Here is a 23,619-nt window from a genome sequence, read left to right on the forward strand (position 1 = left end):
AGAGTCTCACTCTGTTGCCCAGGCTGCAGTGCAGTGGCATGATCTCGGCTCACTGCAACCTCCACCTCCCGGATTCAAGTGGTTCTCCTACCTCAGCCTCCTGAGTGGCTGAGATTACAGATGTGTGCCACTACACCCAGCCAATTCTTGTATTTTTAGTAGAGATGGGGTTTCACCATATTGTCCAGGCTGGTCTCGAACTCCTGACCTTGTGATCCATCCACCTTGGCCTCCCAAAGTGCTAGCATTACAGGTGTGAGCCACCATGTCTGGCCATGTGGATCTTTTTTAAACCAAACATGAATCAAAAATACAGTATTTGTGGGATGTAAAACCCACAAATATGGAGGGCCAACTTGTCCTATACATAGTTTCTACAGGGCTGACTGCAGGACTTGAGTATGCACGAATTTTGGTATTTGCAGGGGTCCTGGCAACAATCCCCCACGTATACCAATGGATCACTATACTTTTTTTTTTTTTTTTTGAGACAGAGTCTCGCTCTGACATTCAGGCTGGAGTGCAGTGGCACAATCCTGACTCACTTCAACCTCTGCCTCCAGGTTCAAGTGATTCTTGTGCCTCAGCCTCCCAAGCAGCTGGAATTACAGGTGTGTGCCAACGTGCCCAGCTAAGTTTTGTATTTTTAGTAGAAACAGGGTTTCATCATGTTGGCCAGGCTAGTCTCGAACTCCTGACCTCAGTGATCCACCTGCCTCGGCCTCCCAAAGTGCTAGGATTACAGGCGTCAGCTACTCTGCCCAGCCGAGATGACTATACTGATTTTTTATTTGGTGAGCCAGTCCTTCTGAAGTCTAACTCCCTTTCACAGTTTCCAAGGAAACCTTTTCTTTACTTTTCTAAATGCTTCTGTCTCTGGGTCTTCCTTTGACTTATATATTTGCTTTTATATACATAAGAAAGTATCTAGAAGGAAACATAAGAAACTGTAACAAAGGTGATGACTGTCACAGAATCCTTGGTCTGTTGCTTCTCCAGCAGAAAACCTCTGTGGCTGGTGGTACTTTTGCCCAAATTTTGCTTGGGCCTGCTAGGCTCGTTTCACCCACTTGGCCCGGTAGGCTGTGCTAGGCTTGCACTACTGGCCTGGATCCCACGCCTGCCAAGGGTGAGCTAGGCATGGATCATTGAGGGGTGTGTGAGTAAGCAATCATGGGGTCTGGCCATTGTGCACAGCCAGGCATGCTGGCTGCAGCAGAGCTGGCAGCTCCAGGCATCAGCACAGGTGCCAGCTCCCTGCAAGGCTGCAGCTGAACCAGGCATATTGCAAACGGCTTCCATGGCCGGCACCAGGGAATGTGGTGGTGCTCAGAAGCCTGGAGACACCAGAAACTGAAGAGCCCCAGGTGTCACAGCCCTGGCTCAGGGAGCTCCTAGGTCTGGGCTTCCCAAAGGACCATAACTCTTCTCTCTTCTCCCCTTTTTGTCACCCACAATGTGGTGAACAAGGGACATGTTTCAGCCCTGTTTGTGTTACAGCTCTTTCAGCCCCACCATTCCACAGGTCCTGAATTCTTGTTTTGCATCCAGGAAGAATGAGGTACACAGACAAGTGGAGGGTGGGCAAAGCAAAGAGGTGCTTTACTGAGCAACAGAACAACTCAGAGGAGACCCACTGAGTAGTGGTAGCTCCTCTCTGCAGGCAGGTTGTCCTGAGAGTGCCCAGCTCTCAGAAGAGAGGAGAACCACAGTGGGTAGCTCCTCTCCACAGGCAGGTCATCCCATCCTTTGCCTGAGTCTGGCTGAGTCATGGGTTTTTACGGGCTTCAGAGGGGAGGAAGTGGATGCTGATTGATCCATGGGAGGCCATGGGTGGGGCCAGAAAATTACCATTAAGTTCTCACTCCAGTCCATGGAACTAGCAGCCTGGCCCCCAGACCTAAGGCGGTCCCTGGCCTGAAGGTGGGGTTTCACTGGGGACCTGCCCCTTTTTGCCCAGGAGCCTGTCTGCCTCCTGCTGCCATCCACAGTGCCCTGGCTGTTCATGCTGAGGGGTGCCTGCAGGCCCATGCCAAGCTGCCCTCAGTGGCCCCTTGGACTTTCTCCCATGCTCGTGGGTGCCCAAAGTCTGGAGGGGGATCAAGGTGGCAGGGGGTTGGTGTGTCAGTGCTGCCCTGAGCACATGCGCACCTGGCCAGGTTGTGACAGCACCGGACTCGGCCACAACTTAGCTCCAAAATTGGAGCAGGCACCAGGAGTAGGCAGAGGCCAGGCAGCAGGAGCAAGCACTTCCAAGCCTGTGGTGGCAGGAGGGCTTCCCAGCTTTCAAGAGTGCAGAGATGCCTGGGTATGCAGCTGTGGTTGGACAGCTGCAGCTGCACATGGGAGGGCAGGGCTCCCACTTGTTCCCGGCTCCCGCCGGCTCCATGGAGCATGTAGGCCCAGTCAGGACTCCCCGACTGCAGCCAGCATCATGGCAGGAGCTGCTCCAGACTGGCCACTGCTGCCATCACTACTAGGGCAATGAGATGGAGAGGAATTAGAAGGAAGAGACATGACTAGAGGGATACTTTCACTGAATAGATCTTCATTTTTAATTTTGACAGTAACTGATAATTACCTATTCATAAATCAATAAATTTAAAATAAAATAAAGAGTACATGTGATATAAATTATTTTGTTTTCTGGACTTAAGAAGTCAGAAGATATTTGAATCAGAATTAGATATGTGTTTTATTTTGGCATGTAATTATTTTGACAGGTGACAAATGTATATAAATTACAGTAATTCACAAAATGTTTTATCATCTGTCAGTACACTAAGTTTATCACAAAAACCTGTATATCAGGCTCTCACCTCAGGATGGTTAAGTTCTCCTTCTTCTTCTTCATAGGGACCACCAACAATGAATGCATCAGGAATGTTATTAGCTCCTGGAGCCAGAATGTTGGCAATTGGCCACTTTTTGGGCCGGGGAACAGGTTCCCTTTCCCCTCCAAGCTTCAGAGTTCCATTCTTAAATAAAATGGGATAGTCCTTCTACAGAAATAAATACCATATGTCAGGAAAATTTGTAAAGGACTTTGAAATGGACAAGAAGATTATTCAAGTGTCTTTTCAATGGAATGCTGAGTGTTGTCAAACATACCCCTCTATGATTAATCTGATTTTAGAGAGGGGCCTGTGCCCTTCATTCTCTTTGTGCTATTTTACAACTCTGTAACTTACAGACATTTGATAATAATGCAAATTATTCTTGTTCATAAATATGCAGATACAGTTTGTCCAGTGGCAATGTAACTGATTATTTCCCTGAAGCTAATGACAAGTTTTGAATTATTGGCAAATTCATTTCAGCATTTCTGATGCCTACATACTCCTTTGAACTCATTGTCACATTTTACTGATTCCCTCACCAATTAGTTAAATAAAATCTTGGACCAAATTCTGTGTTATTTATATTTATATGAGAGTTGTGTTTATACCTGTTTAAAAATTATCCTTTAGAAAACAAACTAAAATCTGGCAAGGGGCTAAAAATATAGGCATTTTCATGTCTTATAACTTATCCAAAGTATACTTGTAGTAGAAAATTGGTAAAATATATAAGTAGGCAATTTATAGAAGGGGAAATTAGAACATCCAACATTTAGGCCGGGCGCGGTGGCTCACGCCTGTAATCCCAGCACTTTGGGAGGCCGAGGCAGGCGGATCACGAGGTCAGGAGATCAAGACCATCCTGGCTAACACAGTGAAACCCCGTCTCTACTAAAAATACAAAAAATTAGCCAGGCGAGATGGCGGGCGCCTGTAGTCCCAGCTACTCCGGAGGCTGAGGCAGGAGAATGGCGTGAACCCCGGGGGCGGAGCCTGCAGTGAGCCGAGATCGCGCCACTGCACTCCAGCCTGGGCGACAGCGAGACTCTGTCTCAAAAAAAAAAAAAAAAAAAAAGAACATCCAACATTTAAATAAAAACAGGCTATGTTTCATTAATCATCAGTAAAGTGCACATTAAAACAATGAGATATCAGCCAGGCAAGGTGGCTTAATGCCTATAATCCCACTTTGGGAGATAGATCCAGGAGGATCACTTAAAGCCCAGGAGTTCAAAACCAGCCTGGGCAACATAGCGAGACCCCTATCTCTAAAAAAAAAAATTTAAAAATTAGCTAGATGCAATGGCATGCACCTGTAATCCCAGCTACGTGGGAGGCTGAGGTGAGAGGATTGCTTGAGTCCAGAAGTTCAAGGTTACTGTAATCTATGATTGTGCCACTGCACTCCAGCCTAGGTGATGGAGTGAGACCCTGTCTCTTATTAATGGATAGATAGATAGAGAGATATATAGATAGATAAAGAACAGGAACAAGAAGTTTACTGGAAAAGAAAAATAAATGGCCCTTAAATTAAAAGAAAGTTCTATTTCCAACACTACAGCAAACTAAAGTACAACAGACCCTTCGTCAGCAACAAACACAACAAACTAGATAAAGTAGAACAGCAACAACAAAAAAAGAGTTATATTTTATCACATAGCCAAGGTCAAAAGAAGTAAATGAAAGTCTAGGACAGTCACGGTGGCTCACGCCTGTAATCCCAGCACTTTGGGAGGCCGAGGCAGGCGGATCACAAGGTCAGGAGTTCGAGACCAGCCTGGCCAATATAGTGAAACCCCATCTCTACTAAAAATACAAAAATTAGCCAGGCGTGGTGGTGGGCGCCTGTAGTCCCAGCTACTCGGGAAGCTGAGGCAGGAGAATCGCTTGAACCCAGGAGGCAAAGGTTGCAGTGAGCCGAGATCACGCCACTGCACTCCAGCCTGGGTGACAGAGCGAGATTCCATCTCAAAAAAAAGAGAAAGAAAAAGAAAGTCTAAAAAGTGCCAGAACTGGCAGCAGCAGCAACTCAATACCCAAGGGATAAGCTCATGAGCTGATGCTGTGCCAACCCAGGAAATGTCAGACCCAGACACTATTATAGAGAAGCAATCATGGCCCCACGCTCAGGCAGGACAGGAAGCTGGAACTAAGACTACTGCATAAAACTAGGACCTGGGGCTGGGTGTGGTGGCTCACGCCTGTAATCCCAGCACTTTGAGAGGCTGAGGCATGTGGATCACCTGAGGTCAGGAGTTCGAGACCAGCCTGGCCAACATGGTGAAATCCCGTGTCTACTAAAATACAAAAAATTAGCCGGGCATGGTAGTGGGCACCTGTAGTTCCAGCTACTCAGGAGGCTGAGTCAGGAGAATTGCTTGAACCCGGGAGGCACAGGGTGGAGTGAGCCGAGATCATGCCACTGAACTCTAGCCTGGGCGACAGAGTAAGACTCCATCTCCATCTCCAAAAACAAAGCAAAAAAGAATTCTAGGACTTGGAAGGGCAACCTTTCATCAAACATCAGAATAAAGGAGCCCTTTTCAAGTTTAAAATGATGCAAGAAACCTAAAAGAAAAAGATTTAACTATTAAAAAACTTTTGTATACCAAAACAATGACCCAAATTAAAAATAAATAATAAACCAGAAATAAATATGATAAACTATAAATTGACAAACTTGAAAGAAAACATTATTTTTCTCTACATATGAAGAATTTTTTTTTTTTTTGAGATGGCATTTCACTCTTGTTGCCCAGGCTGGAGTGCAATCTTGGCACGATCTTGGCTCACTGCAACCTCTGCCTCCCAGGTTTAAGTGATTCTCCTGCCTCAGCCTCCCCAGTAGCTGGGATTACAGGCACCCACCACCATATCCAGCTAATTTTTTGTATTTTTATAAGAGACAGGGTTTCACCATGTTGGCCAGGCTGGTCTCGAACTCCTAACCTCAGGTGATCGACCTGCCTCAGCCTCCCGAACTGCTGGGATTACAGGCTTAAGCCACTGCACCCCAGCCAGAATTTAATACATCAGCAAGAAAAATACTAAGCCCTCCAGAAGAAAAAAAATAAAAGGCACTTTTAATTATCAAAATTAGCAAAAACAAAGAGAAAATTTTCAATACAATCCCAAATTTGGAGAGAGGGCAATGCACAGATCTGCCTCATATAGCTATGTGGGCTGTTCCCTGGAAGGGTGATCAGCCATCTCATTTGCCTAGGACTGTCCCAGCTGTGGTGCTGAAAGTCCCATGTCCCAGGAACCTCCTAAGTCCTCAGCAAACTGAACAGTTGCCACACAACTTTAGTGGGTCATCCACATACATGGCCCTGGAAATAAGACAAGTGGAAGTGTTAACTGAATAGAAGAAGCCTTTTAGGAAGCAATTTACAAATCTCCATCAAGAGCCTAAGAAACTCCATATCCAATCATTCCTATACCTAGAAATTTGGCCTAAGAAAATAATCTGGAATTCAGAGAAAGTTTTGTTTAATAAAGCACATTGCACAAAATCTGCAAAATGTACACATAAAAATAATCTGTATAGAAATACACCAAAATTGGCCATTTTAAATCTTACATATTTTCCACCATATATTTATATAAATTATATTTAATGCACAATATATAATAAATATGTAAATCATAAACATTAAAATCTGTATATAAAATAGAAATAAACTGTATTTTTCTTTTCTTTTTTTTTGAGACGGAGTCTCGCTGTGTCGCCCAGGCTGGAGTGCCCTGGTGCAATCTCAGCTCACTGCAAGCTCTGCCTCCTAGGTTCACGCCATTCTCCTGCCTCAGCCTCTCTGAGTAGCTGGGACTACAGGCGCCCGCCACCACGCCCGGCTAATTTTTTGTATTTTTAGTAGAGACGGGGTTTCACCGTGGTCTGGATCTCCTGACCTCGTGATCCACCCGCCTCAGCCTCCCAAAGTGCTGGGATTACAAGCGTGAGCCACCGCGCCCGGCCTGTATTTTTCAAGGCTAAAATAAATCTTGGCCATTAGTAGTACAATGCTTTGAATGATATCTTAGAGGTGAGGAAGAGATGGCCATATGAGTACAGACATGTTTGAATCTCTATAAATATCTGGCAGTAGGGCTTTACCTCTCCAAGTGATGGAACTTGCAGACCGACCATGTAGTTCTGCCCAGGACCTGTTGGAATGAAGGATTCAGGCACAGAGTAAGCAGCCTCCAGCGTGACCTTCAGTAGATTGCCCCCTGAGATCTGGGCTGTGGTCAGTAAAGGCTCTGCCACTAATACTTTAACTTCAAGACTGCACTGCTGTAAAAGAATAAAATTATGCAGCATTTTGAAAATTGCCAGAGATCTTCCTTTTTTGCATTATCTCATTTGAATGTCGTATTACTGTTCAAGATAAGAAGGTAAAGCTTAATTATTTCCATAAGTTGAAATCATGTTCTCTAAGTCCCATGAGTTGGAGATAGAGCCAAGAAGAGAATCTTATCCCTAAACTAGATCTCTTCCCACTCTACCATACTGAGGTAAAGTATATATATAAATACATATAAGACAGGAATTGTAAGATTCTATTGAAATGTTGGCCAGGCATGGTGGCTCACTCCTGTAATCCCAGCACTTTGGGAGCCAAGGCAGGTGGATCACCTGAGATCAAAGGGTTCAAGACCAGCCTGGCCAACATGGTGAAAACCCATCTCTACTAAAAATACCAAAATTAGCCAGGCATGGGGGTGCATGCCTGTAGTCCCAGCTGCTGGGGAGGCTGAGGTAGGAGAATCGCTTGAACCCGGGGAGGTAGTGAGCTGAGATTGTGCCATTGCACTCTAGCCTGGTCAACAAGAGTGAAACTCCATCTCAAGAAAAGCAAAAAAAATGTCAATAGAAGTTGCACATGAGTAAGTGAGACTGGGTGCTTTTTTTGCTAGTCTATATTTTATGATTATTTTTGTCATTTTTTTTAATTTTTTTTTTTTTTTTGAGAGAGTCTCCCTCTGCCGCCCAGGCTGGAGTGCAGTGGCATGATCTCGGCTCACTGCAACCCCGCCTCCTGGGTTCAAGCGATTCTTCTGCCTCAGCCTCCTGAGTAGCTGGGAGTACAGGCGCATGCCACCATGCCCAGCTAATTTTTGTAGTTTTAGTAGAGACAGGGTTTCAACACATTGGCCAGGCTGGTCTTGAACTCCCGACCTCGTGATCCAGCTGCCTTGGCCTCCCAAAGTGCTGGGATTACAGGTGTGAGCCACTGCACCCAGCCTATTTTTGTAATTTAAATGTAATGCTTTGTAATAAGAAAATATTTTTTTCAAATAGATACGTATATATTCCACATAAATAGGTATAGACATATATGTGTATACCTCTGACATTTTCACTCAGGATACAGACAAAGTAGGTTTTAAATGTGTATTGAGGCAGGGCAAGGTAGAATCTCGCCTGTAATCCCAGCACTTTGGGAGGCCGGGGCAGGCATATTACCTGAGGTCAGGAGTTTGAGACCAGCCTGGCCAACATGGTGAAACCCCATCTCTACTAAAAGAGAAAATATATAAAAATTAGCCGGGCATGGTGGTGGTGCCTGTAATCCCAGGTACTCGGTAGGCTGAGGCAGGAGAATCACTTGAACCCACGAAATGGAGGTTGCTGTGAGCTGAGATCACACCATTGCACTCCAGGCTGGGCAACAAGGGCAAAACTCCATCTCAAAAAAAAAAAAAAAAAGAATGTGTATTGAATGCTAGGCACTTTGCTACATCACTAGGGATATAAAGACAAAGAAGACATAGTTCCTTTCAACATAGAACTCATGTCATAGTGCCAAGATTTATGCGAAATCTATACTAGAGACCTGTACAAAATGCTGCAGTCAAGGACACCAAGGAGGCAGTGAATAACTAATTATTTGGCTGGGGGTTGACATTTATAGGATAAATAGGCATTTACAACCTGGATTAGCAGAGGAAGGAAAGAAAAAATAATTCTGGATAACAGTTTTTGTGGGCTGGTCCAAAGGTAGTGAGTTATCTCAACTGACTGTTCACAGTCAGTTACAGATCAAATTATTTGTTCTATTCTTTCCCCGCTTCTCACTACTGCACTTGACTATTCTTAGAGGGGAAAAATAGTCTATGTAAAGAGGGATTGGAACAGTATGGTATCTTCCATTTAGGTATATGTAAATAATTCAGGATTCTGGAACTTGAAGTATTAATATAAGGAAAGGAATAATGGGGAGATGAGGTTGAAGGGGGAGGCTTCCATTATAAAGGATGCTGTATGCCTGCTAAGCAATCTGGACCTTAACTTGTAAGCAGTGGGTGAATCCATGAACTACACAGTACTAAGTAGGGGAAGAGATAAGATCAGATTCACTTTTAAATCACTGTGCAAGCCATGGGAAGGTTGAACTGGAGGGAGGTAAAGGTAGGTACAAGGCTATTTGTAACTATGCAAGTGAGAGGTAATAAGGCAATAAAGAGTAGGAATGAAGCCAAAAAGAAAACCTAAAGACACTTAGAAGATGGAAAAGGCAGGATTTGGTGAAAGGCAGATTTGAGGACTGGTTATAGTTAGGGTCTGAAGGAACAGTCATAGGTTCTATGTTCCATGATTTCATGGATGGGTAATGCCACTAGTCAAAAAACTAAGATAAAAGGAAGAGTAGGTTTCAGGGAAGATACTGAGTTCAGTTTTGGAATGTTGAGTTTTAGGTGCCTATGGGATAACATTATAGAGGTATACAGTAGGTGCTTATAAAGTCTGATATTCTAGAATTTCAGAAAGGGGTCTGGGCTAAAACTGTTGGATTAGAAATTTTCAGTGAGAGGCATGCTACCATGCCCTAAAGTATATGAGGTGCTTTCATATACTACTTGATCCATCAGGACATAGCTCAAGAGTTATTTCCATGGTTAAGCCTTCCTTGCCTCTACCTGTGGACAAAGTAACTGATACCTGCTCTATGCCCATGTGCCTCACTCCACCATTTAATCACACTGGGTTATAGTCTATGATATGTATGTAGACTGTGGGCTTTTCAAAGTAGGACTCTGCCTTATTATCTTTGTTTCCCAGAATCTAACACTAAGCGTGCTGTGAAAAGAAAATGCCCAATGCATTACACTCAACTGAATTGAACCTTAATAGCAGACAGAATTGTTACATTGAATGGCAGGCTGAAATGTTGAGAGCTAAAACTCTGATTACCTTAGCACTTGATCTAGGAGTTTCTAAGGGTGAGCCTTGCACAGGGTGCAATGGAGCTGTTGTTTGAAATGAACTCTGTCCTGCAAAAAGAAGCCCAAGTTGAGCCAAAGAAGAAAGGGTTAAGTTGGGATGACTGCAGGCAGAGATAAATGTGCCCACTTTTCCCCTCAAATCCCTCAAATTCATTGAGGCTAATTTCTATATCTCTCTGGGGCTAAGTTTCATGAGCTTTGCCATTTCTGCTTTTGGGCAAAGCACACATCTGACCTTCCAGTAAGGGAAGAAGGTCCACCACAGCCTGACCAAGAATTAAGGTCTTCTCTTCTTTCTGTTTCTTTTCCTTTGGTAAAACTTCAGTCACAGTTACTAGAAAAATCAAAACAAAGAAAATGCGACATTTAAAACACATCCATCCAATAACCAAGGTGCAACAAACAAAGCATTGTCAAAGATATGTAAGTTAAAAAAAATAAACTTGAAAGTAAAGAAGGCACCAACATCACTGACTTCTGGTGGAAAATACTGGACCACTTCAGTGACTTTTGAACTTTTTGCCTGCAAGTTATAATAAGAAATGGGTTTTAGATCATAATCATGTACATGCATGCATATAAAAGTAACTGAGGCTGGGCATGGTGGCTCACGCCTGTAATCCCAGTACTTTGGGAGGCCGAGGCGGGCGGATCACCTGAGGTTGGGAGTTCGAGACCACCCTGACAAACACGGAGAAACCCCACCTCTACTAAAAATACAAAATTAGCCAGGCATAGTGGCCCATGCCTGTAATCCCAGCTACTCGGGAGACCGAGGCAGGAGAATCGCTTGAACCCGGGAGGCAGAGGTTGTGGTGAGCCGAGATCAAGCCATTGCATCCAGCCTGAGCAACAAGAGCGAAATTCCGTCTCAAAAAAAAAAAAAGTAACTGATACATATGATTATATAACAAAGCTTCATATTGTTGCAGGAAGTCAGGGACCCCAAACAGAGGGACCGGCTGAAGCCATGGCAGAAGAACGTGGATTGTGAAGATTTTATGGACATTTATTAGTTCCCCAAATTAATACTTTTGTAATTTCTTATGCCTGTCTTTACTGCAATCTCTAAACATAAGTTGTGAAGATTTCATGGACACTTATCACTTCCCCAATCAATACCCTTGTGATTTCCTATGCCTGTCTTTGCTTTAATCTCTTAATCCTGTCAGTTGAGGAGGATGTATATCGTCTCAGGACCCTGTAATAATTGCATTAACTATACAAATTGTACACCATGTGTGTTTGAGCAATATGAAATGTGGGCACTCTGAAAAAAGAACAGGATAACAGCAATTGTTCAGGGAATGAGAGAGATAACCTTAAACTCTGACCACCAGTGAGCCGGGCAGAACAGAGCCATATTTCTCTTCTTTCAAAAGCAAATGGGAGAAATATCGCTGAATTCTTTTTCTCAGCATGGAACGTCCCTGAGAAAAAGAATGCGCACCTAGGGGTAGGTCTCTGAACTGGCCCCGCCGGGGCGTACCTGTCTCTTATGGTCGAGATTGCAGAGGTGAGATAGACTCCAGTCTCCCATAGGCTCCCAGGCTTATTAGGAAGAGGAAATTCTCGCCTAATAAATTTTGGTCAGACCAGTTGATCTCAAAACCCTGTCTCCTGATAAGATGTTATCAATGACAATGGTGCCCGAAACTTCATTAGCAATTTCAACTTCAACTCGGTCCTGTGGTCCTGTGATCTTGCCCTGCCTCCACTGGCCTTGTGATATTCTATTACCCTGTTAAGTACTTGATGTCTGTCACCCACACCTATTCGTATACTCCCTCCCCTTTTGAAACTCCCTAATAAAAACTTGCTGGTTTTTGTGGCTTGTGGGGCATCATGGATCCTACCAACATGTGATGTCTCCCCTGGACGCCCAGCTTTAAAATTTCTCTCTTTTGTACTCTGTCCCTTTATTTCTCAAGCCAGCCGATGCTTAGTAAAATAGAAAAGAACCTACGTGATTTTTGGGGCAGGTCCCCCAAAATCATATAATATTAATCTCTACTAGGTCAAAATCCTTAGGTATTTTCTGTTCTATTTCATATAGAAGAAATTACTGGTCATAATGCTCATCAATTGATCTTAGGAATGACTAAAGAGTCACAATCTGAAGTTTGAAAAACACTGCTCTAGGGTGGGCGAGGTGGCTTATGCCTGTAATCCCAGCACTTTGGGAGGCTGAGGCGAGCGATCACGAGGTCAGGAGATCGAGACCATCCTGGCTAACACGATGAAACCCCGTCTCTACTAAAAATACAAAAACAAAATTAGCCAGGCATGGTGGTGGGCACCTGTAGTCCCAGCTACTCAGGAGACTGAGACAGGAGAATGGTGTGAACCCGGGAGGCGGAGCTTGCAGTGAGCTGAGACTGCGCCACCGCACTCCAGCCTGGGCGACAGAGCGAGACTCCGTCTCAAAAAAAAAAAAAAAGAAAAAGAAAAAAGAAAAGAAAAACACTATTCTAGATCCCCCTATATTGCCTACCATAAGGCTTGACACATTTTGGAGTAATCCTGTAGCATGCAGAGTATGTACAAGGTTTTTCACTGCAGCATTACTCTGTGTGCTTAACACTTATTATAACAATTTCAAAATTTCAAATACACGAAGTAGAATAGTATGACAACTATCCATATAACCATAATCTAAATTTAACAATTTTTTTGCTTCATCATATGTAGCTTTGTTTGCTCAAATACTTTTATCATATTTGCTTTGTTTGCTGAAGTACTTTTCAAATAAATTACAGACATCATGACATTTTACTCCTAAATACCAAAGTATACAAATCCCAAGTAAGACATTTTCCTAGAAAACCACAATCACCTTACCACATCTAGCAAGTGTGTGATAATAGCATTAAATAATTCCTTAATTCATCTAGTGTCCAGTTTATATTTAACATTTCCCAATTATCCCCAAATTTATTTTGTAGCTGGTCTGTTCAAACCAGAATCCACTCAAAGACCACATATTGCATTTGGTTGTCATCTTTCTTTTCATTTAGAACAGTCCCCCCTTTCCACATACTTCTCTCAAACATTTCTCTCTTTTGTTGAAGACACCAGGTCAATAGTTATATAGAATGTCACACCTTCTAGATTTGTCTTTTGTTTTATTCCTCATAGCATTTAATTTGTTTCTCAATTCCTGTGTTTCCTACTTGGGTTCAGCTTCAGCGTTTTCAGCAAGGATAACAGAGTTTGATAACATATTTATCTATGTGGTATGTTATCAAACTCTGTGACCTTTGTAACCTGACAGATGAAAATAGCATCTAAACATAATTTTATTTTTTGTATTAGAATGAGGTTGAAATTTTTTCCATATACTTAAGGAACACTTATAGTTTCTTTTCCATGAACTCTTCATATTCCTTTCATATGTTTTGTATACTTTTCCATTAGATTCTTGCTCTTATTAATATGCAAGAGCTCTTTTTTTTTTTTTTTTTGAGACGGAGTCTTGCTCTTTGGCCCAGGCCAGAGTGCAGTGGCGTGATCTCGGCTCACTACAAGCTCCGCCTCCTGGGTTCACGCCATTCTCCTGCTTCAGCTTCCCAAGTGGCAGGGACTACAGGCGCCCGCCACCGCACCCGGCTAATTTTTGTATTTTTAGTAGAGACGGAGTTTCACCGTGTAAGCCGGATGGTCTCGATCTCCTGACCTCGTGATCTGCCCACCTCGGCCTCCCAAAGTGCTGGGATTACAGGCGTGAGCCACTGCGCCCAGCCCGCAAGAGCTCTTTAAAGGTAAATTTGCCTTTGTCTAGAAATGAATTGGAAATTGTATTCCAGTTTGTGGTTTGTCTTTTACAGTTGCTAATGAATATATATATATATATTTTCTGTGGTTTCTACAGTTGTGAAATACTTATAAAGGCTTCCTCTCTCTGATTATTTTAATTCCATGATTTCTTATGGTACTTACATGATTTAATTTTTTACACACATTTTATCCAGCTGGTATTTATTTTGGTGGTTTGTTTGTTTGTTTTTCAAGACCAGGTCTCACTCTGTCACCTGGGCTAGAAGGCAGTGGTGTGATCTCAGCTCACTGCAATCCCTGCCTCAAGGGCTCAAGTGATCCTCCCACCTCAGCCTCTGAAGTAGCTAGTGCTCCAAGTGCTCACCACTATACCCAGCTAATTTTTGTGTGTGTATATATATATATATTTTTTAGACGGAGTCTTGCTTTGTCACCCAGGCTGGAGTGCAGTGGCGCAGTCTCGGCTCATTGCAAGCTCTGCCTCCTGGGTTCTCGCCATTCTCCTGCCTCTCCCAAAGTGCTGGGATTATAGGCATGAGCCACTGCACCCGGCCCCAAAGTGTTGGGATTACAGGCATGAGCCACTGCACCCAGTCATTGTTTTGTTTTTGTTTTTGTTTTTGTTTTTTGAGAGAGAGTCTCACTCTGTCACTCAGGCTGGAGTGCAGTGGTGTGATCTCGGCTCACTGTAACCTCCACCTGTCAGGTTAAGTGATTCTCCTGCCTCAGTCTCCTGAGTAGCTGGGACTACAGGCACACTCCATCACGGCTGGCTAATTTTTGTATTTTTAGTAGAGATGGGGTTTCACCATGTTGACCAGGCTGGTCTTGAACTCCTGACCTTGTGATCCACCCACCTCGGCCTCCCAAAGTGCTGGGATTACAGGCTTGAGCCACTGTGCCCGGCCCATTATGTTTTTTAATTCAATTTAAGATCTTCCAGTTCTTGGAATGACTTAGGGTTTTAAGTTGAAACCTGGACTTTTCCTATTGTTATGAATCTCTGGATCTTACTTACACCTGTTTTCAGCTGGCTTTTTCCAACACCACCCCAACAGGGGAAGGAAGGAGATGCTGCCTCATTACTGAAAAGTTGGGGTGGAAGTCTAGGTTCCCTACTCAGCCTCCTCTGACACCTAATGGGGGCAGCTCCTCATTACTGCTGAGCAGAATTGGAGTCCTGATTCCTTACTTGATTTCCACTGGTATCACAGCGGGTGTGGACTCATTACCCTTGGGTGATGGTGGAAGTTCTGACTCTAAACTAGGCCTCCTCTGACACCACTCCAGTGGGAAGTGAAGGGACACCTTGTTACTGACAGTGTGGGATAGAAGTCCAAGATCCATGTGGTCTCCACTAACATTATGAGGGGTGGGAAGGGGACTCATTACTAGAGGGGATAAAAGTCCTGGTTCCCTACTTGGTCTTCTCTGACATCACTAGGGTAATGGAGAACCTCATTTTTGAGCTTTGTGAGAGTGGAAGTCTAGGCTCTCCACTCAGCTTGATTGAGGGTGGGGGCTACAGCTTTTTTTTTCCTACAGTGTTTGGCTAGAGTACGGGAAATACTGTCTAAAACTTTTCTGTCTTATTAGGCTGCCACTTTCATAGTCTTTTGGCTAAACAGAGCAGATTTTTATCAGGCTTTCTTTCTTTTTTCTTTTTTTGGTCTGTGCCCATTGGTGTCTCCAGGTTGCCACCTTCTTCAGCAAGAAGTATGGCATATATAAGGCAAAAAGAAAACCCAAGGAACTCACCACTGTGTCATTCCCCAGGTCCCAAGTTTCCTTCTCTCCACCTTTCAGAGTCTCTTATGTTTGTTTTATATATAATGTCCAGGGTTTGTAGTTGTACTCAGTGGGAGGAATAGAGAAAAGTATATCTATTCCATCTTCTCAAAAGTTCTGCTTTTAATCCTTTTTATTTCTAATTAATGCGCTTAAGATTATAAATGTACCTCTAAGCACAACTTTAACTATATCCCACAAATTCTGATATTTGGTGCTTTACTGTTGATCTCTTCCAAATGCTTTGCAATTTTTATTATGACTTTTTTATTTGTCCCATGAATGATTCATAAGTATGTTTTAAAATTTCCAAATAGGTTTTTGGCTTTTTGTTATTGATTTATAATTTTGTTGATTGTTACATTTTGGCAGAAAAGATGGTCTGTATGCTATTGATCCTTTGATCTATGGTAGGACTTGCTTTATCGCTTAGAATGTGGCCAATTGCTGTCATAAAAATGCTCCTGCTGTGTTTTAAAAATATATATATTCTTTAATGGTTAGTACAAGCCTATGATTATTCCTAGGGAAGACTTTTTTCTCTACCCAAGATCTAGACAGAGATGCTGATAAGCAGATTTTATTTTCCTGGTCCATACTTTCTGAGAGTCTTAACTTGTGATGGGGAGGAGATCTCAGTCTCTATTCCCCCATCAACAGCAGCCAAAGGTTTTCTGTCCTTGTGAGAGCATTAAAACCCAAGCCTCTCGGTTTTGGAGTACTGCCTTCTCCCTGCACACTTCCACTAACACATACCCACCAATGGCAGCTATTCAAGATTTCCAGGTTTCCTGGCCAGGCACGGTGGCTCACGCTTGTAATCCCAGCACTTTGGGAGGCCGAGGCGGGCGGATCATGAGGTCAGGAGATCGAGACCACAGTGAAACCCCGTCTCTACTAAAAAATACAAAAAATTAGCCGGGCGTGGTGGCGGGCACCTGTAGTCCCAGCTACTCGGAGAGGCTGAGGAAGGAGAATGGTGTGAACCCGGGAGGCGGAGCTTGCAGTGAGCAGAGATTACGCCACTGCACTCCAGCCTGGGTGACAGAGCGAGACTCCGTCTCAAAAAAAAAAAAAAAAAAAAAGATTTCCAGGTTTCAGTTCCTGCCTTGCTTCTGGGAACAAAGGAACTGCCCTTTCTTTCTCATGATTTTAGTTACATGTTTAAAAGAATGTTTTGGTTCTGCTTTTCCCATCCAACATGATAGGGAAGAAGGCAATCAGGACATTGATTTTTAGAACCACAAGGACTTACAGAACACAGGTTTGTGAGCGAGGTCATCTAAACTGATTCCTCCTTCAGGATTAAACTCAAAACTGCTAGTGAAGTTGTATTTTGCACTTCCTTCTGGAGAAACAGTAATTTTTGCAGAGTCTCCCAGAACCACTTGATTGAATTCTACCCGAATAAAGGTAACTGGAGTATCTCCTTTAAAACCTTTCTGTTGGCAGAAACACACCACTTTACAATTATATTCAAATACAGAATTTTCCTACACATCTGGCAACCCATTTTGATTTGGGCTAAATAGCATTTTTCATTTTTTCCTAACAAGCAACATCACAAATACAAAAGGAATAGGTAGAAAAATCATTAAACAAATCTAGTTTTACTTAAATGCAACATTCCATTTAAGTGCTGTTATGTTGGAGTCTTGAAAGTAACATTTATTGTGTTTCACCTAATAATAAAAGTATACTGAGGAACATTTTTTTTTCTGTTTTTTTGTTTGTTTGTTTTTGTTTTTGTTTTTTTTGCGACAGAGTCTCGCTCTGTTGCCCAGGCTGGAGTGCAGTGGCGTGATCTCGGCTCACTGCAAGCTACTGAGGAAGATTTTTAAAAGTAAGAAAATTAATTACCTGCAATCTTACTGTAACATGTAAGCATTATTAACATTTTAGAATATATTTTCTAGTGTTTTGCTGTGAATATATGGATGTATGTGTGTGTACCCATACATGCACACATAGATACATTTTTATATAGGCATTTTAAAACAAAGTGGAGCTCATTAATTACATCCTCTTTGGAATGATCTTTTTAAACTTAATATAGTGAATATTTTCCCATTTCATTATACTCCTAATTTTTAGTACATCACATTGTTGTTGTTTTTTTAATTAATCAAATAGAATTAATCACAAGGGAAACTCTGGAAGAATTCAGATCCTTCTCAGGAGAGAGGGAAAAAAATTATATGTGAACTGCTGTCTAGAGAAACTAAAACCACTATTTCTTTCATCCTGTTAAATTTAGTATTCAAATTGCCGGGTATTTGAGACACACAGTAATATGACTTGGAGATTATAGACTAACAATAAGGAACACTGAGGCGGAATGCCACTGCTACATAAAGCCAGGAGGTTTGGAGGCAGAGAATGAAGCAAAACTCCATTCCTCCTGCAGGTACTCCCAAACTAAGGATTTTTGTAAATTTCCAAAAGTAACTTTACCAAATCATATCCCTCTGTCACAGTGATCCGCACGAGTCTGCCTATTGATGGCACTTGCTCCATATCACCAACTGGGAAAAGTCCCTCTGGTTTTCTTTGGTCTCTGTAAACAGAATGAATCAACCTGTCCCCTCATGTACCACAGCTGCACAAGTACCCATATTCCATCATAACCAATACCAGGGAAAACCTAAGGAAATGCCATAGTCCAGCACTGTTTTATTCCCCACATCCAACCTTTGCTGCTGGACAGGCAGTGCTTTAGGGAGCTGGTCACAAGGATGATTTCACCGGTTAGTGCTAAAAGATGTTTATACAGGTAACTAACCCATTAAACACAAAGTATCACAAGACAAAGTAGAAACACCTTGACCTCTCATACCCTACATCAGGGTTCCCCAGCCCAAGCCATGAACCAGTACCAGCCCGTGGCCTGTCAGGAACTGGGCTGTACAGCAGGAGGTAAGCAGCAAGCGAGCAAGCAAAGCTTCATCTCTATTTACAGCCACTCCGCATCACCTGCATTACTACCTGAGCTCTGTCTCCCATCAGATCAGTGGCGGCATTAGATTTTCACAGGAGTGCGAACCCTATTGTAATTGATGCATGCAAAGGATCTAGGTTGTGCGCTCCTTATAAGAATCAAATGCCTGATTTGTCACTGTCTCCCATCACCCCCAGATAGGACTGTCTAGCTGCAGGAAAACAAGCTCAGGGCTCCCACTGCTTCTACATTATGGTGAGTTGTATAATATTTCATTATATAGGCTGGGCACGGTGGCTCACGCCTGTAATCCCAGCACTTTGGGAGGCGAGGCGGGCAGATCACCAAGTCAGGAGTTCGAGATCAGCCTGTCCAATATGGTGAAACCCCATCTCTACTAAAAAATTCAAAAATTAGCCGGGTGTGGTGGCACATGCCTGTAGTCCCACCTACTTGGGAGGCTGAGGCAAGAGAATTGCTTGAACCCGGGAGGCAGAGGTTGCAGTGAGCTGAGATCACACCACTGAACTCCCGCCTGGGCGACAGAGTTACTCCGTCTCAAAAAAATAAAAAAATTTCATTATATATTACCATGTAATAATAATAGAAATAAAGTGCACAATAAATGTAATGTGGTTGAATCATCCCCGCTGCCCCCAGTCTGTGGAAAAGTTGTCTTCCATGAAACTGGTCCCTGGTGCCAAAAGGGTTGGGGACTGCTGCCATACACCGTTCACAGTGTTCTCTGGTAACCGTTTTTTTAAATCTGCAAGGCTCCCTTCACTCAGTTTCACAAAAATATATTTTGAGAGCAGGAAAGAAGCAGCCACACAAAATGGTAGTCCACTGGAAAAGGTCTTAATATATTTCTTATTTAGTCAGATATACTGTCAATTTTAAAATACTAAGGGCACAAACAATTTCGAAAATAAATTGGATATTTGTTTTTTGGAAAAGGACTTTTATCTCCTTCCTTCTTTTTTTTTTTTTTTCAGGCTCTCACTCTGTCACCCAGGCTGGAGTGCAGTGGTATGATCACAGCTCACGGCAGCTTCAACCTCCCAGGCTCAAGTGATTGTCCCACCTCAGCCTCCTGAGTAGCTGGGACTATAGGCGTGCGCCACCACGCCCAGCTAATTTTTGTATTTTTTGTAGAGACAGGGTTTCACCATGCTGTCTAGGCTGGTCTCGACAGCTAGGCTCAAGCAATCCGCCCACCTCAGCCTCCCAAAATGCTGGGATTAAAAGGCATGAGCCACTGTGCCTGTTGAAAAAGCCTTATTTTCTAACTCAATTCAAACATTTACTGAGGACATACTATGCTAAGTGTATTTGGTGATACAAAAGAGAAAACAACATCTTACAGCCTTCAGACTTTCTAATTATCCTGCCTCTTCTCAGCTACTCCAGCATTTTTCCAGTCACCTAAAAGTCTCAAATCATTTGTTCAACAACATATTTCTGGGCTCTTTAAGGGCTTTAGTGGCACTGACAACTCCTTTGTCAACTGTACATTTGAAATGCCCTTTTGTATCAGTCTTCTTTCCTTTTCAATAATATGGCATTAGGCCTTCACTACCCTTCTGCTAGACTGTAACAAAAGCCTCCTAACTGGTGTCTCTGACTCCAGTTTCTCACTCTAATTCATCCCGCTTTTGTCAGAATTGCTCATTGAAAAAACTTGTTAAGCTTGGCACTGTGGTGGGTGCTGAGGATACAAGAGATAAGATGTGAACTCTATAACCTCAAGAAATTTAAAATCTAGTGAGGACGAGAGACGTGTAACTAGACCAGGAGTCATAATCTGTGAGATAGGTGCTCTGACAGAGGAAAGAAGGGAGGAGTGAAACACATAGGGAGGAAAAGGGGGGTGGAAATTTATTTTTTCTTTTACAAATATAAAGAATGAGAGAAGCAAAGAAATTAACTGATTATAGACAGTGTATCAAGTGTGCTTCACATTTATTATCTTAAATGTAGCCTCCCTTCTCAGTGATTCTTAAATCTCTATTTGATTGAAAAAAATAGCTTCAGAGAAGTTTGTTATCTTACCAGCAGTCATACAGCAAGGAAGTGCTGAACGAAGCTGGGACCTAGCTGGATTTGAGATACATGTGCATGCCAGGAAAATCTTGAAGGAAGTACCCTGGAACTATGTCTTAATAGAGTAAAGGGAAGGATATTCCAAGAAAGGGAACAGATTTTAAAACGTTCAGAGGCAAAACAACACACATAGCAAGTAGCAAGTAGCTTGCAGTGGTGGAGTAAGAAGAAATAGGGAGAAAATTAGAAGAGACAAGCAGATAAATACCTTATTAAAGTACAGATCTGATCATATCACTGTCTTGTTACCTCTCACCTACAAAATAAACTATAACAGTACAGTTTAACTGTAGTTAAATGTAGTACCACATTCAGGGTTTTCTAGGATCTTGGAGTGCCAGTCAACTCCCCTCTTCTAGCTTATGCTCTTGCTTAGTATTTTTCAAAGATTACCTGCATTTAGTCACATTTGAACCTTTGCATTTTTCCTTCCCCCTGGAATTATCTCTACCTTTCTCCTCACTCCGTCTCTACAGCAAATCCTACTCATCCTTTAAAATCCAGCTCAAATGCTTCCTAGTCCATGAAGCTTCCCGGTCGGAAAAACTTGCCTTTCCTCTGAATTCATTTAGCACTTTACACGTCTTTTGTGGCATTACCACAAGCTGCCTTGTTTATGAAGACTGGGTATTCAAAAGATCTTTCCTGCTTAACAACTATGTGCCTCTGGGCAAATGCCTAACTTCTCTAAGCCTCAGTTTCACCTTCTGTAAAATGGATAACTTCCAACCTGTTTCGCATTTATTGTGAATATCCCCTAAGATATTAAAGCTGTTTAAGCTATGAAGCACTGCACAAATGGTATTATTAATATGCAGCGTTTGTCCTGAGAGCTCAATTACACCCTTGAAGACATGTAACCTGTCTCACGTCGTGTTTGAACTATGAATGCAAGATATAGGACTAAAGTTATGGTCATGTCAACTAGAGTGGGGACTCTTGTTGTCCTCGGCAAGGCACGCATTTCTTGTCACCTGCTCGGAAGAAGCTGCAAGGGGAGGGTCCAGTGAGAAAAAGGTTAGACGAAGGAGGCAATGTGACTGGGTCTCGTCTGGGGACAAGCGCAGTCCGCGCGGAATGAGGAGGCCTGCGACGAGAAGCGGTAAAGGAAGGTCTACGTCCGCGCTCCTGTGGAGGTCGCCGGGCTGGGGCTGGCGGCAGAGTCCGCGCCTGGCCGGGCCAGCGGCTTTTCGGTCTAAATAACGGGGTTTTCAGCCTGGCCTTAGCTAAGGGAGCAGAAGATCGGGGTGACGGCTGTGGTATGGCCGCAGGGCTGGGGTGGGCAGGCCGGGAAGACAGGGTTTCTTCAGGAGGGATCACCGTCTTACCTGCAGCAGCCTCAGTTATGTTTTTGACAACTATAGCAACCAACTACCTCCCGCGAGAACTTACTTTTGGCAATCGCACCAGCAAGTTTATTCCAAGACTCGCGATAACCCTCTGGGGACGGGAGCAGGGAGCGAGACGCTGAGCTTCTGCGCCTGCGCCCTAGCGCCGGCTGCAGCCTCACTTCGAGTGCCTGCTGTTTCCGCGGATGCTTTACCTTGGCATGAGTTGGGTTTAAGTGCACAGGCTTCCACCTTTACATTTTGCTTTCTTGACTCTTTTTTTTCAATATTTCTCCATAATAGGAGGGAAAAAAAGCAAAAGGAAATTTAAAGAAAAAGGCCTTTATTAAACTGATTTGAAAACATCATTTAAATATTTCTCCGTGAAATATGCAATATTTTTTAAATGAGCCTATCACGCACTGTTGATGAGAGTGCAAAATGACCCTGCTGCTAGGTGCTCAATATTTGTACAATAAACAGACCTGAAGTTTATGATGTTAATGCAAATTTTTAATACTCAAAATTTAACATTAAAGAGCTAGAATAGCAAGACACAATAGCAATAACTTGGAAACAACCCAAGTGCCCGTCGAAGGAATAGTGGATGAGTGGACCAATAAACTGTGGCATATTCACAAAATGGCATATTACAAGCAGTCAAAGTTAATGAACTGCAGCCATACACACAACACGGATGAATTTTAGCAGTATATATACTTTAAATTGTTGCAGTGTTAAGAGCCAGCTTGAAGGGACTGCCATGGGCCAAATGAGGGACAATTTGAGCATGAAGTAGACAACGACGATAACGGATTACAACCCATTGAATAAAATAGGAATATGCAAGTCCGTGGTGATACAGAGAAAAAACTCTTTCAAAGTAGGATGCCAACCCAGAAGTGTAGCGAGAAGGATGGAAATAGAGAACTACCATTTGACAACTACTGAGGATGATGACTCAGGCAGGAGTCTTCAATGGACGCTAAGGCTGGTGGGTAGATGTTCTATGAGGCATAGAATACTGGCGTGATTTTGGAATGCTTCTCCCATGGAATACTACTTGATTACAGAGGGGAAAACAGTGAATGGACGCAACCAACATGATCAGGTGATCGTGGTTAACATCACCAGTGTTGGGAGGAGTCTACATTGTGAGCCTCCTGGTGAAACACACTAAAAAAAAAAAAACAAAACACAAAACATCCTTTTTGGTTTTTCTACCATGAAAGGAACTCAGGTGGTGGACCATCCAAGGACAGGAAAGACTGGGAACTGTCTCTGACTGAGGTTATATTACAACTAAATTCAATATGTATCTCTGTATAGCATTCTGGACCAGAAAGGAAAACAACATTGTTAGGACAGTGGGCAAAATGTGAATTAGCTCTGTGAATCGCATACCACCCCGAACATGCCCGATCTTATCTGAATTGGATGGTAGTGTTGTACCAATATTGATTTCCTTTTTTTTTTTTTTGAGACGGAATCTCGCTCTGTCGCCCAGGCTGGAGTGCAGTGGCGCTATCTTGGCTCACTGCAAGCTCTGCCTCCCGGGTTCACGCCATTCTCCTGTCTCAGCCTCCGGAGTAGCTGGGACTACAGGCGCCCGCCA

At 43.1% G+C, this 23,619-nt stretch overlaps 1 protein-coding gene across 6 annotated transcripts in view; it reads right to left on the reverse strand.

Moving 5' to 3' along the window:
* Positions 1-22,015, reverse strand: part of CFAP70 (cilia and flagella associated protein 70) — a 102,886-nt gene extending 80,871 nt beyond the window's left edge. For 2 of the 6 annotated variants that reach the window (XM_058436339.1, XM_058436335.1), the window contains exons 1-8: positions 21,651-21,866; positions 20,885-20,944; positions 18,090-18,192; positions 16,891-17,077; positions 10,306-10,404; positions 10,039-10,118; positions 6,958-7,137; positions 2,820-3,002 (exon numbers count right to left, since the gene is read on the reverse strand). In XM_058436339.1, coding sequence (XP_058292322.1) covers positions 2,820-3,002; positions 6,958-7,137; positions 10,039-10,118; positions 10,306-10,404; positions 16,891-17,077; positions 18,090-18,152 — 792 coding nt within the window. In that variant the 5' untranslated portion in view covers positions 18,153-18,192; positions 20,885-20,944; positions 21,651-21,866. Of the gene's footprint in view, positions 1-2,819; positions 3,003-6,957; positions 7,138-10,038; positions 10,119-10,305; positions 10,405-16,890; positions 17,078-18,089; positions 18,193-20,625; positions 20,669-20,884; positions 20,945-21,650; positions 21,869-22,004 lie in introns of those variants that run through there. The other 4 variants (XM_058436338.1, XM_058436337.1, XM_032139801.2 and 1 more) reach the window with 4 other exon arrangements.
* Positions 22,016-23,619: the final 1,604 nt, after the last annotated feature.

This window comes from Hylobates moloch, unplaced genomic scaffold (assembly GCF_009828535.3).
Source record: "Hylobates moloch isolate HMO894 unplaced genomic scaffold, HMol_V3 SCAFFOLD_3, whole genome shotgun sequence".
Lineage (NCBI taxonomy): Eukaryota > Metazoa > Chordata > Mammalia > Primates > Hylobatidae > Hylobates > Hylobates moloch.